The 17,899-nt window shown below is 40.9% G+C and overlaps 1 protein-coding gene across 4 annotated transcripts in view; it reads right to left on the bottom strand.

Moving 5' to 3' along the window:
• igsf9ba (immunoglobulin superfamily, member 9Ba) overlaps positions 1-5,479 on the bottom strand; it is a 73,443-nt gene extending 67,964 nt beyond the window's left edge. For 2 of the 4 annotated variants that reach the window (XM_040008586.1, XM_040008587.1), the window contains exon 1: positions 5,083-5,477. In XM_040008586.1, coding sequence (XP_039864520.1) covers positions 5,083-5,146 — 64 coding nt within the window. In that variant the 5' untranslated portion in view covers positions 5,147-5,477. Of the gene's footprint in view, positions 1-5,082 lie in introns of all 4 variants that reach the window. The other 2 variants (XM_040008584.1, XM_040008585.1) reach the window with 2 other exon arrangements.
• Between the last annotated feature and the right edge of the window lie 12,420 nt (positions 5,480-17,899).

Below are 17,899 nucleotides of genomic sequence, written 5' to 3'. Positions count from 1 at the left end.
TAAAATATCAAAATCAGGTTTCAACAAATCAAAACCAGAAAAAAAACAATTCAACAGTCATTATCTGATTTTGCATGTGTGTGTGCAGGTGTTTGTCACATTCATTAAGCAAAAACAGTTTTAATTCTCAATTAAAAGTGAAGAAAAAAAATCAAACATGGATCATATTAAATCTCTAATCACATTAAACCATAAATTAAATCTAAACCAAATTTAACTCTTTATTTGTTGTGTTTTTAGTCATTTTAAATAAATTGTGAAACTATCACCAGATTAGCCTTGCTTACCTAAACCTAATTTTTGACTGCTGTTCACAAAGATTAGATCTTATAGAAAAATCACAGTTCCTATTCAGTCATCACATAAAACATCATTAAACCCAACTGTAGTGGAAGTTTAAAGAAAGAAGCCACAGTGGATGTCAGACAAATTAAAACTCTGCTGTCAAAACAGTATTTCAACCATATCACGAACTGCAGCCTCACTTAATGTCCCAGACAGTTCTAGCATCCAGACAAAAACCGAAGGCAGACCCATTTATCTGAATGACAATCTGAATCAGGACCCACAGACGCAGTAGGAGGGCTTTCAGACGGTGCCTCGGTGCTTCGGGGAGCCCTCAGATATGTGAGTGACATTTCTGACACCTTCATAAATCCCATCTGCATCTGTATATCCAGCTCATTTAAGAGCAAGCGTGCCAAGCCATGGCTCATGAGGGAGTTCCGGATCCAGTGAAACATCAAGGAGGTGGTTCACAAGAAGAGAAATACAGATGAATACCATCTGGCCAAAAGCCAGCTCGACAAACTCTTAAAAAACAGAGAGTCCCAGCAGAGGACCAGGGAGGAGATCAGTAAGCCATCAGTGACTCTGAAAATAGTCCTTCAAGTGTACCACTTCCCAACAATGGCCAATGACAATTAATTACTTCTGTATTGCCGTCAGTGTCCCTCACGCTTCACCTTCATTGGTTGCCAAGTCACTGTTGACTTTGCTGAGCTAACCTCAGCTGTCCCTCACCATATGCCGTCTCCCCAATGGGCACTTGGCAAAAATAAAAAATAAGAAATGTCTAGTTCCTGTGACTGATTGTTCACCGAATCAGAAAAATATGTTGAAACTGTTGATTACATTTGGTGAAGAGGTTATAAAGAGGACGCTGAAGCTTAACTATAAATAATGTCTCCGTTTGCTTTTGGAGACACAGAAACAACAAGTAACAGTCCTTAAATCCTACTAAACACCTTCTTCCTGTGGTGCGTCGCTACTTGGGGCAAAAGAAAAAGAGTAACAAATGTTGGAAATAATCAGTAACAAATGAGTAGTTACCGTTGTGTGTGGCTCAGTTAATAGTGCAGGTTAATGAGGACTTGAGGGGAGCTACTAATTAAAAAACAAGAATGACTACAAACTGATGATTACCTAGTGGTTCACTAATATGCTACTTTTTGAGATAGCTGTTAGATGATCAAATAAGATAGATCATAAAATATTAGTTTGCATCACAATTTAATGAGTTTGAAGTCTTATCAGAAACTTTCCTACACTTTACAATAATTCCATTCAATGATTCTTGATTCTTCTTGATTCTTCTTAATTTTTTTTGTTTTATTCACATAGTGCAAAAATCACAAGAGTTGCCTCAAGGTGCTTTATATTGTAAGGTAAAGACCCTACAATAATACAGAGAAAAGCCCAACAATCAAACAACCACCTATGAATATACACTTGGTAACAGTGGGAAGGAAAAAGTTCCCTTTTAACAGGAAGAGACCTCCTGCAGAATACTTTGAGGAGTGGTTTTACAACTCTTGAAAATGACAATACAAAGTAATCATTACCTGAATGACAGCAGTAGACTCAATTAACGAATTATGGGACTACTTTCTTATAACTTTCTAAACTACTCATTGTAATTTTATAAGCTCTGTGCATGCCTCACAGTGTATTACAGCAAACACGTTTGCAGATGATGCCTCGTCTACATCTCAAAATGCATTTTAAGTCCCTATAAAGGAGGCGTAAAGCCTGTGCAAAACCCTGTTGTACCATTAACACAACTTAGTGTTTTAAGACAATTCTAGTCCAAAAATCAGTTTTATTGTCACTGCAGGTGTATCAGTATATTATATTTTGATTTGCTTTCTGAGGCTATCCTGTATGTCTATCCTGTATGTGTTCAATTAGAACTTTTTTTCCTAAAATTCTTTTTATCTTGTAGCGTTGATCCAAATATCTAAATGTGATTTATTTTAATACATTATCAAATATTAACATGCAATCTCATCTGAAAGTTACATTGTGTAAAATCTTACCTCTAGATGTTTTTATCCCTCCCAATTTAGGTGCACAATCCTAGCTACAGTAGCCACTATAGGACAAAAAACTCTGGTCACCATTCATCTATAGTGAGTGTAGGCTGTCTGCTGTTTACCCTAGCTGTCAATATGTGTCTACAACCATTTCTGGTGGAGGAGGCTGTAAAACTTAAAAGGAGTCCAATACGAGTTGATGAGTCAGTGAAGCTCACTTCTCTCAAATGACAGTCATACTGAGGTGCTGAGGCTGAGAACTTTTCTGTCAGTTAGTGCTGCTGCTTTTGTGGTATTAGCTGCTGTTAGCCTCTGTTTGCTGCTGTTAGCCTCTGTTAGCCTCTGTTACAACATTCATTAAAGTGGATTTAACATCGTTGGACTTGGACACTTAGTGAATGAATTCTCATACAATGTGAGAATGTAATCAAACTATCTCAACCAGTATATTCAAGAAGGCGGGGGGATCACAACCACTACATCAAACCAATGTCTGCTCCTATGCATTTTTAATTGATTAAGTTTAGGTTTATGAGAATTTAATTTATTTTTGGAAGACACAATCACACAGTCAATGTATATTAATAAGTAAAAAAAAGAATATTTTTTCCCCATTAAATAACCTGTAAAAAAAACTGAATGTAGCTTAAAAAAATAAATTATATAAATGTGATGGTATACGAAATAATAATAATTATATCTCATTACACAAAACATTCTCCATTTATGCAATAAAATATATATGTGCAACTATTTCTGAGACAAGTCACCAGACATCATGAATTTAAGTTTGAAACATGTCATCATTTTGCTGCAGGCTCACGGTCATTTATTAATCCCTAACACTGAGCAAAGTGCACATACAACAAAAACCCAGCCATGAAAAATGAGCCAAGTCTCAGCTCATCTGAGATCCAACTTTGATTCTCTTTCTTTGGAGCAAGTAAGTTTCTGGCCATTTGTTTTGTCCATTGGAATATAAAAACTGGACCTGAAGCCTCCATACATGGAAGCAATGATCAAGAATAAATGACATAATCTGCAGTGGCAAATCCATCAAACTTTATGAAAAATATAACATTTTAATAACAGGGTAGTTGTTTCACCTTGCCTACAATGCATATGCTAAGCTAGGCTAAATAGCGGCAGGGTGTAGATTCTCAATTAATGGACACACATGAAAGTAGTAATGTTCTTCCAAATAATTAGCTGCCATAGTAAATACTGATGTTAATGTTTTAGCAGTATGCTACATTTTCAACTATTTTCAACTGTACCTATACTGATACTTAACACGTCGTTTCTTGTTCTCTGTTAACCAAAAATTACATCAAAACACTTCATTTATTGCCAGAAATCCTTAAACTCTGAGCACAGGTCAGTGTGCGCTGTAGTTCACGAACAGTCAAGAAAAGGCACAGTTGGTGTTTTCATGCTTTGTCAGTGATTTTGTGTGGTAGCAGGCTACAATCAGACGGTATATTTAGGGTCCCTGTAATATTTGAAGTAGACCGCCTCTCATTTGTAGTCACTAATAGCCTATGTCGTGATTTGTGATTCTCTCGTGCAGCCTGTGAGGCTTAAATCACCTTCTGTGCAGTGACTATATCAGACAACACCTTTGAATCGATATGATTAAGATCCCCATCTATGTAAGGCAGATGATGAGTGTTTAAAAAAAACCCTCTGAGCGGTTTCTCTTCCTAAATCAAACTCGTTTCACTACATTGGCTCAAGATTTCATATTGGGCTTATCTTGGCCTTGGCTGACATCACAGGAGGAGTCAGACCTGTGAGCAGACCAGTTTTGACTGGGTATGTGGGGGTCATTGGGATAAGTACTAGGGGACAACTTGGCACATGTCTCCCTCCTCTGGACACAAGCGGAAAAGCAAGGTTAAGTAAGTACATGGGTCAATACAGAGTGCTGGTAAAAAGAAATAAATAAATATGAACAAAAGGGAGATTGTGCAGGTTGTAACTGCAGGAATGACTAGTTTACGAAGCTCTTAGATCAGCACAAGGCGAGTCTTGCAGCCTGGGTGCTTAGTGCATCACATACAGCACCGTGACCCCCCTCCCTCCCTCCCTCCATCCATCCATCCATCCATGTGCAATGTGAAATTCAGCATACGAATACCATGCATGCTGCAGCGGGCTCTATCAAATCCAAGAGTGCATTTTATCTGACACGTGATGCATTATTTAGTTACTTTTCCATCTTGAGGGCTGAGACGGTCACACCCCTCTCTGGAGAACTCAAATGGGACTGCTTGCTATGATAGCCTACAATGCACACATTTCCCCTCAGCAGCAGCAGCAGGGACGTTATCTTCCAATCTGCTCGCTGCTTTATCACCCAAATGAGCCTCACATATTTCACATACACGGGCCAAACCCACCAGCCACATTAATAGAGCTATCTTTGCCGTGATCAGTCATCGTGGACACATGGATGTGTTATCAGAATAAGGCTATCTCATTTCAGGTAACCATGTAAATGAGCCAGGCCGTTTTCAAGGCAATTTTTGTTTTCCTGACAGCCTTTAACCAGGGCTAAACTTTCACGTGACATATGAGATATGCAGCCATTTGTTAGAATCAAATTGCCCCACAGTTCATATGACCTAACATACAGAAGAAGGAAGGAGGGGGGGGGGAGGCAAAAAAAATCTCTTGCGATCAGAACAAGCAGCACCAAGAGCACGCGAAGACAGCAGAAATCAAAAGCTATGTGCGGCACAAGATATATTGCACTTCAACTCACCTTGAGCGGCCGTTCCTCTGGTGCTGAATACACTTGCTATCAGAGTGGCCACATACCAAATCATAGTACTATTGCCGACCAGCTATTACCACGCAAAGTGCCCCGTTCAACCAATCTCTCATATTCGACCTTGCACCTCGCGGTCTCTTAGCACAAGCCCCTTTTCATATCCTATTTTCTTTCCTCGTGGCGTTTCCCTTCATCCCTTCCCTCCCCCGTCCTTCCATCCGCATCCTCTCCCGAAGAGACAGAGCACCTGCACCGCCGCGTTTGTAGTAGACGGAGCCGTTTTACGAGCGCATAGTGAAACCAAGTGTGAGAATGCAGCCACAGGTCCGCCTCTCCTGTCACTGGATTGGCTGCTGATTGAGTCTTTGGGGCGTGTATTGGTTCTCCTTACGCCCCGCACCCGAATGACAGGAGAATCGGCCGTGCGCCGATTCAAGGTGAGTTGGAGCGTGCCGTAGTAGTGGAACCGCAGTATCATGCGCATTGACAAGAGAGCCCGTGTCCACATCTTTGAACACCTCTCCTAAAGTGTCCCCACGTGCACCATCACCGCACGCCATCCATTCATCCACCCACTTGCCTTTTGCATTATTCCTCATATCAATACTGGCAACCCCCCCAATCCCGCTACATAGGTTGCAGGTTGACTGTGTGTGTAATGAAAATGGGGGACGCTGGTGGAGCTGTGTGACTCATCTGTGGCTCCTCCACAGCCGTCGGTAGCTGTCATGTCGCTGTTGCCGGTTTAAAACACTCGTTTTTTTAGGGGTTTGGGGGGGTTCGCTACTGTGCCGTGTCTGGCTTTATTTGCTGGGTGTGGCGACACATGCGAGAGCGTTTTCCACTATTTTTTCCTCGATGGCCGCGAGCGTGAGGATGCAGCTCCATCACGCTGCCCACTGCGTACACATGGTTGCCACTGATAAGGGTGCCTCAGATTCACCCCCTCTGTTTTTCTACATGCATGACCACAGAGGATTCAGAACGCCTGTGCGTCTCTGGCTGCTCCACATCAGCTCAGATCGCGCACAAACTACACTCCTTACACGCTCCTGCCGCCGCCGCCGCCGCTGCTGCCTTGTTACTGAAGATAAACATGTGGGTGATCTATCATTTTAGCAAAGTCTTGCAGCCGAATTTGTCTCATTTTTGCCTCGACATTTCTGTCTGTCTTGTCTGTCTGTCTCACTCCCTCCCTCCTTTTTTTTCTTTTTTTGCTCCTGCGTGAAATCAAAGAAAAATCTACAAATGTGACCAAAAAAAAAAATCAAAGACACCCCTTTTTTTTTTGTCTGGAAACCATGCAGTGAAGTGATATTGTCATAACGCATTTGAATATTTTAGCACACATTTGAAATCCACTATAGGGCTCAGTTTTTACTGGGATTAAACCTCAAGCATTAAGCCTCCTCCACATAAACTCGGGCATATGTGTTAAATGCAGTAGCATTTAAAAGGGACAGGCATACTGAAGTATCATACAGAACACAGTCTCTAACTCATCTTCGAGATGAGTTGCACTTTATCTCAGATGTGGGACATTTTGATGGAATATTCAAACAAAAGATAATTGCCCATTCTTTATTTTGGTGATGGTGGTGATGCACTAATGTCACCTTAAATTCTCATAAAGGTGTCAGGTTCAGGTGTGGTTACTTTCAAGACCAAAGCTGTGATCCACGCATCCTCTTCAGGGTGGTAGTGTGGCTGGAGCCCATCGCAGCTGCAACAGGGCGAGAGGCAGGGCACGCCTTGGACAGGTCACCCGTCTGTTGCAGGGCTAACACATGGAGACAGAAAACCATTTGCACTCACATCACATCTATTGGCAACTTCAAATTACTATTTAACCTAACCCCACTACCTTCATCTCTTTAGACTGAAGGAGAGAACCTGTGCAATATGCAAACTCCAAATAGAAAGGCCCCAGCCAGATGGTGGATTTGAACCCATGCAGGACCTTCTTGCTGTGAGGCAACTGTGCTAACCACTGCTCCACCATGCCGCCTGCCATGATTCAGATAATCTTATGAAACCTTCCACTTATTGTTATGCTGTAAGCAAGCATTTACCCCCATTCAGATTCTTTTTCTTTCACCCTCTCTATGTTACTTGCTTCCAGCCTTCGCATGGGCTCACACAAGATGAGGGGTTAAGGATTTATAAGACAGGAAGTAAGTAAAATAATAATTTATATTGAATATACCTTTATTGTGAAATTCCACAGAGCTTTGCAGTACCAAGCCTCTAAAAAGTGTTCAAATGAATCAAACTTCGTGCAAATATGAGGTAGAGGTAGCATCTGCTCCTCCCTCACAGCAAGCTGTAGCATGCTGCATACATGTTTCGGTGCAGCTCTTATAGGTGTGAGACCCAGTGCAGGATGCTAAAGAAAGCCTCCCTGAGCTCATGTTGTGCCAGTAAGAGAACAGCCTGAATGCTGCTGCTGCTGCTGCTGGAAGGAAGGCTTTACTCAGCAGCAGGCTCAATGGCATATACAATGCAAGTTGTGAGTCATAAATTATGAGTCCTAATTATCAATAGCAGTGTGGCAGGAAGCTCTTGTTTAGTCATGCCCCTACATTTAAACTCCGCAGAGAGAGCTGCACGGAAGAAGTGTTAGCAATGCAGCTCGAGCCATTTGGAAGGTGGAGCATCCGTCAGATTCTCACAATTGCTGCCGGTGGAGTTGTGCAGCGTTGTGCTGTGGCTGCTGCATGGCAAAACAAGGTCATATTACCGCCAGACCCCCCTTCCCTCTCCAACCCTCACCTAAAGTTACAGAAGTGCTGACACAACACCAGGACACATTATAGGCCTATACCTTGAATAGCCCGAGCCTTTGATGAGCCTGTTTCCACGGGGACAAACATGACATTTGCTTCAAAAGACCACAGGAGAGCCTTTTTTGTTGTTGTTGTCATTTCTATGGAGAACTTGATTTTCTATAACGAATGGCAAAGAAAAGATAAGAGTTAGGATAATCTCTTATGTAACACCACTTCTATTAGTTTTACAGCTCCAATCGAGGGGGCTGAGGATAGTTATTACCAAATGGAGCAAGGGAAGATAAAAAAAGTCTATATTTTTAAATATAGTGCGAACCAGTCGTGCTGTCTGGAAAATAATTTCAGGGATTTTTTTTGTGGAAAACAGTAATTTCTTTTAATGAATGTATCATTAATCAGATTTCGGTTTCACCACATCCTTGCTGCAGAATGCTTTAAAGTGTATCAGTAAAATTTTGGTGCAGCATTTCTGATTTTGATCATTCAAGGTCACGTTGCTGCATGTTGCATCTGCTGGATTTCTACATGTAAGGGAGGCTTATTACGTGTTTTTTTTTGTGCTTGAATAAAAGATTATATCACTCCACTACCACCAAGTTCTGTACACTTGCTTATTTTTAGGGTGATCATCCGGTGGGATCATCTCAATCTGTCGCCACTGTGAGCAGACAAGTTTTTTTTTCCATGTCCTCCACAAGATTACTCTAAAAACTGGAAAAGAATACAGTTATAGTGTCCTTAATCCACAATTTTCAAACAAAACCCACAGCAAATCCTGGCCCTGTTCCTTTATTGTAGTGTGTTTAAAATCCAGTGCAATATGCATAGGCTCAAATGCTCCCACAGACTCGGATGCTTTAGTGACAGAGACATATGGGTGTGTACACTGAGGGCCCCATCCAGCATCAGTCAGTCAGGCTGCAGCTCGCTAACCTGCTTGCACCAAGCAAGATGTCAAGGACGTCGACTGCTGAGCAGATGTTCTGCTGCATGTCTGTTTATGGTGATTTTAAAAGCTCCGTAGGTCACAATCATCTCAGACTGTTTCTAAGAATAATTCACACTTTTGGCCATTAGTGGTCAGCAGTGTTTTACACAACAGAATAGCCCTGCTTTTCAACTTTTATTTTTAGTTGCTGGTTTATTTTTGTGTTTGTGCAAAAAAAAAAAAGTGGGATTAATTTTTCAAAATATGAATCAGCTCTCACTATGAGTTTTACAAGTTCAGAGTATTGATTAGCTTGTAGTTCACTTTCCCTTTCATATGTCTGACGAAACAGTCATTATCAATAGATGGTGTGTTGCATTACCTCATAGTGCTCCTACTACAGGGTGGGCCATTTATATGGATACACCGTAATAAAATGGGGATGGTTGGTGATATTAAAATCCTGTTTTTGGTACATTAGTATATGTGAGGGGGCAAACTCCTCAAGATTGGTGGTGACCATGGTGGCCATTTAGAATCCATCTTGGATACAACTTTTGTTTTTTCAATAGGAAGAGGGCCATGTGACACATCAAACTTATTGGTAATGTCACAAGAAAAACAATGGTGTGCTTGGTTTCAACGTAACTTTATTCTTTCATGAGTTATTTACAAGTTTCTGACCACTTATAAAATGTGTTCAATGTGCCCATTGTGTTGGATTGTCAATGCAACCCTCTTCTCCCACTCTTCACACACTGATAGCAACACCGCAGGAGAAATGCCAGCACAGGCATCCAGTATCCATAGTTTCAGGTGCTGCACATCTCGTATCTTCACACCATAGACAATTGCCTTCAGATGACCCCAAAGATAAAAGTCTAAGGGGGTCAGATCGGGAGACCTTGGGGACCATTCAACTGGCCCACGACGACCAATCCACTTTCCAGGAAACTGTTCATCTAGGAATGCTCGGACCCGGCACCCATAATGTGGTGGTGCACCATCTTGCTGGAAAAACTCAGGGAACGTGCCAGCTTCAGTGCACAAAGAGGGAAACACATCATCATGTAGCAATTTCAAATATCCAGTTGCCTTGAGGTTTCCATTGATGAAGAATGGACCCTCTATCGTTGTACCCCATATACTGTACCACACCAAACCATCACTTTTGTTGTTCCAACAGTCTTGGAGGGATCCATCCAACGTGGGTCAGTGTCAGACCAATAGCGGTGGTTTAGTTTGTTAACTTCACCATTCACATAAAAGTTTGCCTCATCACTGAACAAAATCTTCTGCGTGAACTGAGGGTCCTGTTCCAATTTTTGTTTTGCCCATTCTGCAAATTCTGTGCGTCGATCTGGGTCATCCTCGTTGAGATGCTGCAGTAGCTGGAGTTTGTAAGGGTGCCATTTGTGAGTAGCTAATATCCGCCGAAGGGATGTTCGACTAATGCCACTCTCCAGTGACATGCAGCGAGTGCTACGCTGTGGGCTCTTGCTGAATGAAGCTGGGACAGCCACTGATGTTTCTTCATTAGTGACAGTTTTCTTGCGTCCACATTTTGGCAAATCCAACACTGAACCAGTTTCACAAAACTGAGCAAGCAGTTTGCTAACTGTAGCATGGGAGATGGGTAGTTTCTAGGGGTGCAACGATACACAAAATTCACGGTTCGGTTCGGTTCGATACTTTGGTGTCACGGTTCGATATTTTTTCGATACAAAAAAAAATGTTCATGCCTTTTTAATTTGTCATTTATTAAAATTATAAATATATATTTTAACTCAAAAGTACAGTTTTTAAATTTAACCCTAACCCTTGTGCGTGTTTTTTATTTTGACAGCGAATGCGCACCTGCGGACCACTTATGTGCAGCCCTGGTTTTTTAGCTCGTCATATTGCAGCCACAGAAATTATTTTGTCCATGAAACCATAAAGCTGCACTTTCTTTTTGCCTTATAGTCTGATTTGTCATAACTTTTCCGTTTTGTGGTAAGCTTTTCTTTGGCTGTCACTTCTTCACCCTGACCTGTCTTATTTGGCTCAGCAGAACTAAAATATAAATCCTGCTGCTTTTACACACGCACTCACATAAGCTCAGCGATTCTCTGCGCGATCAACCTCTCACATGTTTAAGCTTGCTGCGGGAGATTTCACTTGTCATGTTTGCATAGTAAGCTAACGATTAATAAGACGATGTCAGAGGAATTGGTGCACAAATTATCATCACTCACAGATCAGTGCTGTCGCTCTCTATACACAGTTCGCACGATTGCAAAGTGAAAGCAAAAAAACAAGCGCAAATTCAAACGTGATTTCAATATGTCACATATTGACAGTGGCTCACCGATGCCAATGACATAATTACCCAGCTACATTTCTGAAAGAATGCAAAAGCATTGACATATATTTTTCCTTCCTACAATAGCCCGACGGGCAGGGCAGAGATAGATTTTGGTAGCCCAACTGAAAAAATCGCTAGCCCCAGGACGTCGGGCTAGCGATTTTGCGAGCCCTGTATCTGATTGAGGAATCACTCATCTTTGGAAAAGAGAGTTTATTACAGAGAAATGGCTCTTTCCAAAATAAAAGCTATACTATCTGCTTCTTCTGGGCTATATTCTCAGCAGCATAAGGAGAATCATGTGCTAACAGCTGTCTAAATGACTCGGCTAAAGTTAGTAGCATGCTTGTTGTTTTTGTCTTTGCATTAGGATGATGTCGGCGTAAATGTGCAGTCATATTCGTTGTGTTCCCACTAGTGCTTTCAGGTTAATCTCGTTGAAATGACCTTAACGCCACAACACGGCAAATCTCCGTTAACGAGCTACCGCCGATCGCCCCGTGCATGGGGCTAGACGGCCAACACGTTAACGAGCTAACTGCGCTAACACACTAGTTCCCACCCATGTAATTAAGCATTGCGTGGCACATCCAACATACTGTCTTACTTTAGTCCATGACTCGCTTACCTTCAGGGTCATACGTCACATGAAAACCAAAATAATTCCAAACGCCAGATCTGAATGAGGGTGGGGGAGGTCCATGTTGCAAGGAGAGCTTAACTTCTGTCTTGCTAGCTTGCCCTGCACTCTTCCTTCTGACTATGCTGTCTGTGTTGAGCGCTCAGTGGATCTGCGCTCGACAGTGCAGCCTAGGCGGAGTAGTCGAACGCAGATTCACTGAGCGCTCAACACAGACAGCATCGTCAGAAGGAAAGTTGATCAAATAAATTACAAATGTTGTATTGTTCGATACATATGCGTACCGAACCGAAAGCACTGTATCGAACGGTTCAATATCGATACGAATATCGTTGCACCCCTAGTAGTTTCGTAGGGTGTCTTGCATTGAAATCTGCTGCAATGATCCGGTTACTGTGTTCACCAGATATCAACACAATTTCGATCCGCTCCTCACGTGTTAACCTCTTTGACATGTCAATGGCTGTGAACAAAGAGAAACTTGTAAATAACTCATGAAAGAATAAAGTTACGTTGAAACCAAGCACACCATTGTTTTTCTTGTAACATTACCAATAAGTTTGATGTGTCACATGGCCCTCTTCCTATTGAAAAAACAAAATTTGTATCCAAGATGGCCGACTTCTAAATGGCCACCATGGTCACCACCCATCTTGAGGAGTTTGCCCCCTCACATATACTAATGTGCCAAAAACAGGACTTTAATATCACCAACCATTCCCATTTTATTACGGTGTATCCATATAAATGGCCCACCCTGTAGTTTTAATAATAATGATGATCCATCTGGGACAGAAACAGAAAACATGTATACATATACAAATTTCTGTCATATGATAGACAAAATGACTTTTTGACATGCGTGAGTCAGTCTGGAAGAATTGCTTTTAGCTCAGTGTCTTCTTACTGTTTCACTTACATTTCAAGCACAAATGCCTCAAATTAGCCTGTCAAATGTCAAATATTCAGTCTGTGGGACTTTTTTTTGATGGGATAAAGCAGGGAATCTGGGAAATAATAGTACACTATACTTTGATATTTGTTCTAGAGCAAGGAATTATATCAGATGTCATATATAGATTGACACCTGGTGATTGTGGAGGCTCTTTCAGTACAGTGAACTAATTTTCATGTTGAAGAATCTAGTTTGAGATAATTTGAGCTTTGTGGCACGGTACCATATCCTGCTGGAAGCATCCATCAAAAGAAGAGAACACTGTGGTCACAAAGGGATGGACATGGTCAGCAAGAATATTCAGTCGGGCTGTGGTGTTCGGACAATGCTCAGCTGGTAGTAAGAGGCCCAGAATGTGCAAAGAAAATATCCACCAGTCCATTACAACATCACCACCCTGAACTGTTGAGCACAGATCAATGCTTTCATGTTTACGCCAAATTCTCACCCTGAAATCATGACTCATGACTCAAGACTCAGAGAATGTCCCATTTTGGTGAGCCTGTGTGAATTGTGACCTCATTTCCTGTTCTAGCTGACAGGAATTACACCCAGTGTGGATTTCTGCTGCTCTAGTCCAATTAGTTCATCGGTTTAATGTGTTGTACAGTCAGAGATGCTCTTCTGCTTGGCTGTAACAAGTGGGTTTTTTGAGTCACTGTTCCATAGACTTAAACCAGTCCAGACTAATCAACCAGACATTTTCACCCAGACAGCTGGATACTTTCTCTTTTCCAGGCCATTCTCTATAAACTCTAAAGATGGTTATATGGGAAAATCCCAGTAGTTCAACATTTTCTAAAATACTCCTACCGGCCTGTCTGCAACTGTTTCACCTTCAGACTAACTTAAATCACTTTTCTTTCCCATTCTGAAGCTCAGCTTGAACTTCAGTGTTGACTATATCTGCACCTTCAAAATGCATCAAGTTGCCATGACACTAATTAAGAGAAAGAATAAAAGGTGGAGGTGGGCTGCGAAGTGGCCTGCAGATGTGCTGCAACTGTATAAGCATGTATAAGGATAATTAGCTTAATTAGTGTGCCATACCTGAAATTAACTAAGGGCATCAGCTGAGCTCTCAGCTCATGTGGGCTGGCATTGAGATCAGCTGATCTACTGTGCTGAGCTTGACTTTGTGGACTGTGTGAACTAATGGATTTAGTGTGAGGCAAAGAAATAATCCTTAAGTAAGCCTTGTAGTGTCTCGGAAAAATCTTATATAACTTTTATAACCCAGAGAAAAAATAAAGTGAATTATTTAGAACAATTTTTTTTCAGTTTTTTGCCCGACGCAGACACACTGCAGCATTTCACAGAAATTATTGTATCAATGAGAACAATTAAAAGTAGGCGTAAATGCTAAACGTAACCTTTAAAACCAGGATCCAAAAACAATTTGATATCTTTGTGTCCTTTGTCTCTGTTTGTCTATGAAGCAGCAGATGTGACTGACAAATCCATTGTGTTGGCAGGGGGGCTTAGGGCCTCAAAGTCACTTTGATTCTCTGCAGTGCTCCTCAGATGAGAATCACTTGTCATGTTCAGTGGTCATCAGTAGAGTCTGTGAACAGCCCGCCCAAATTGTGTATCTGTAGGGAAAATACAGCAATAGCGAAGCGCCACGCTTTGCTTTTCTCAGCGCACCGAATCACAGCACTATCCTTCACATGTGTCTTTCAGCTTAGCTCAGAAGGTTAAATAATTGAATTTTAACATTTTTTTCAGTCTTGATTAGGAGTGAGTCTATATAACTACCCGCACGCAGCATCTCCACACCCATCAAAAGCCCTGCACTCAGCTTTTTGATGACAGTTATATTAAAACACATCTAGCTAAGTGTAGTTGCCATGGTTTTGCATGTTTGTAAAGGTGTACAGTGCTTCCAGAAATAGCTCCTCTTAATGAAAACACACCCAGCTATCATCATTATAAAGCAAAAGACCAGGGTGTGGAAGAAAAGCAGAAATTTGAAGTTCAACCTAAAATCAATAAGCCTCTAAACATCTGTGTTTTTTCTCCTGTGCATCGCACTATTTTCCGGCTCATTTGTGAAATCTATAAATACCACAGTGCAAAAAGAGCTGTAGATGCAGCGCTGTCTAATTCTACACTCTTGATCTGTGCAGCATCACGGTGCCATTTAGCCTCTCTGAATGTGATCAGCTTCACTGTGGGCGAGGCTCAGTTGATGAAGGAGTTCAAGCTGTTGTGGCCAACGGCGGGAATCTCTGCACGTGAGCAAAACACAATGAACACAAAGAACTCGCCTACTGCTTTTGACTTTTCTCATAACTTTTGTAAAGTTAATCCCATTTGCAACCAGCAGACAAACTTTACAGTGCTACAAGCTGAACAGTGCAGTCTGTTCCCAGTGTTTAATACTGCTATGGTTTATTCCTTTTTTTACAGAAGAATTTAAACTGCTACCCATCACTAGCTGAAACAATTCAGTGAACTTTTTGTTTTTAAAAAAGTACTGTAAGCACAGATGTGTAGAAGTATTCAAGTATATGCAAAATATGGAGTTATTCAGTATTTATTCTGAAGACATCTCTCTACCACACAACTTTTCATTTAATTTTCTTGAAAAACCTCAGTGAGAAAACAAAAACTCGGCTAAATCTTTTGTTCCTTGAGGGTCAGGCTACAAGACATCATCCACATCACATTCAGCATCATCTTGACAAATGTGGCCCGGAGTATAAAACAGATAATGTACGTTCACTTTGACACACTCAGTAAAATTACTGGATGAAAGGGGTCAGTGCCTTCAGAGAATTGGTCCAAGAATCTGTTACTGTTCTGCACAACAGTTAAAATAAGCTTTATATCCTCACAGGTGATTTTAAAGCTTTAGCCAACTTCTGCCTTTTTCTAATGACAACGATCATACAAATGCAATGAAGGCACAGCTGATTTGATTGATTTTCAAGATTTTACATCTGCAAACCTTTAACAACACTGGGGCTATCTTGTATTTTCCTTATCCTGATCACATGATTCATATGTGAAATCAATATCACAAAAGGTAACCTGTTATTCTGTCCTTCTTATATCATAAATGGTACATTTCAATGTGTGGTTAAACAAATCCATAAAAAATTAACATGGAAAATTCCTTCAGTAAATTGTACTGTACTTTTACACATTATGTTTTTTGTTTTGTTTTGCTTTTACAGGGGAAGCAGACGTAAAATAAGAAGCTATTTTATTTTAAGTTTGTAATTTCAGTTTCATAACCTGATCTATAATTCAGCTCTTCTATTGGCTGAGATATTGAAATTTTATACAGAGATCATTTGTAATTTCTAATGAATGACATTAGAAAACTGCAGCTTTAGAGAAAGTGCAGATAAATAATGCATCCCTCCATTTTCCTCCACTTATCCAGTTCAGGGTTGCAGTTGGGTTGGAGCCTTTCCTGGCTGTCATGGATAGAGCGGCAGGGTACGCCCTGGGCAGGTCACTGATCTAATGCAGAGAGACCGACAACCAGTTTACATCTACGGTATATTTTTGAATCACCAGTTGATCTAAGCTGCATGTCTCTGGATTGTGGGGAAAAAACTGGAGCAGCTGTAGGAAACCCACACAGAAATGCCCCTGGCTTCTTGCTGTGTGGTAACTAATCATGCTATAAAGGGCACAAATAAACAGTTATCAGGATATCCATAAATGTCACAATGAGCTGAAGCATTAAGATTATATAGAGATAATTTAATTTAAGTGAATAGTTACATAATGCCGCAGAAGGACGCTGAATCCCTCCTTAACGAACCCATTTGCCTCCTTCAATCTGACATGATGTGAAACTTTAACCTCCCCAGCATTTGTTCCTTTTCCTGCCTTTTCTATCTGATCATTGTGTCTGGGACTTTGAGCTGCACCTTAAAGTCCCACCGACTCTTCTGGCTGCAGCTTTTTAATGAAAGCTCCATCCGAATGTGTGTCAGCTGCAATCAGAAAAATGTTACATTTAAAATGAAAGATCAAAAGCAGCGCAAGCTACACAGCCTCGGGAATCTCGCAGTTTTAAAAAGCACAATGCAGCTTAAATGTACTTACATTATACAGTTAGAACAGGAACAATATGCAGCAGAAATATTTGGAAGAGAAAAAGACACACACACACACACACACTAATGATGGCTGCATGGAGGGGGATGGCAGGCTTTATGGGAATCTTTAAAGAGCAGGTTTCTGACTCTCACAGAAGGTTACTTAGAGATTAGAATATCCATCAAAGAAAGTGTGACAGTTATGACCAATATAAAGCCAGAGATAGTCTACATTAGCATTTCTTTAAATCCCTTAAGATGTGGAGTGCCTTCATCTATCCAACATATGTATCATTTGTTTTCAGTGTGAAAAGCATGAGAAACAGCAGTATGTAAAAATACTGGGCCCTGAACTGCATATAAGGCATTTATATACACAATATAATAAGTGTATAAGGTCTAAAGTTTGGATATGGATGGCCATTATCTTGAGCAGGTTTATAATGATGCGTCTCTGCACAGCATAACAGCGCGTTACTGCCGTTGTGCAAGACAGCGACCTGGTATATTCTTTCACTTCTGCCCTGATTTTTTTTAAATGAAATAAACAGAAAGTATCTGCTGTGAATAACCTGCAGAACTCTCTCGCTGCAGAACACAGCTCGCTGTGTATTTCGCAGTAACTGACTGATGAATCCGGCAGTTTAGAGATGATACGCTGCAAGTGAAATATGGGACTGCTTTGGCAAAGAAGGGCAAATGTTTCAGTCATGAGCAAATCTTTTAAAACACCTGAATAATCTCTCCATGGTTGGTCCAGTCGAAAGAGTCAGAAGATGGCCTACTTACCTTCGTCTCATGACTGCTAAGATTTCAGAAATAAATCACATGACTCTGAAGGGAACGTTTAAAATTGCAACTAAAACCAGGAAAAGAGATCACACCACGCTGAGAATTGCCACGTGGGCTTTTAATTTTGTAAGAGATTGATTTTAAGATTGTTACTGAATGGTTTTATAGCTTTTCCAAGCCAGAATCAAGACTATATTTTAAGCTGTGTTCAAGTTTAAACCTCTAGCAAGAAAAGTTACAATTACAGCTATTTTACCATGTTTCCTGTATCTCTGTTTTTATTGTTTTCTAATATT

Source organism: Simochromis diagramma, unplaced genomic scaffold (assembly GCF_900408965.1).
Source record: "Simochromis diagramma unplaced genomic scaffold, fSimDia1.1 OVJJ01000344.1, whole genome shotgun sequence".
Classification (NCBI taxonomy): domain Eukaryota; kingdom Metazoa; phylum Chordata; class Actinopteri; order Cichliformes; family Cichlidae; genus Simochromis; species Simochromis diagramma.
This window is presented reverse-complemented; position numbering and strand designations above follow the sequence as displayed.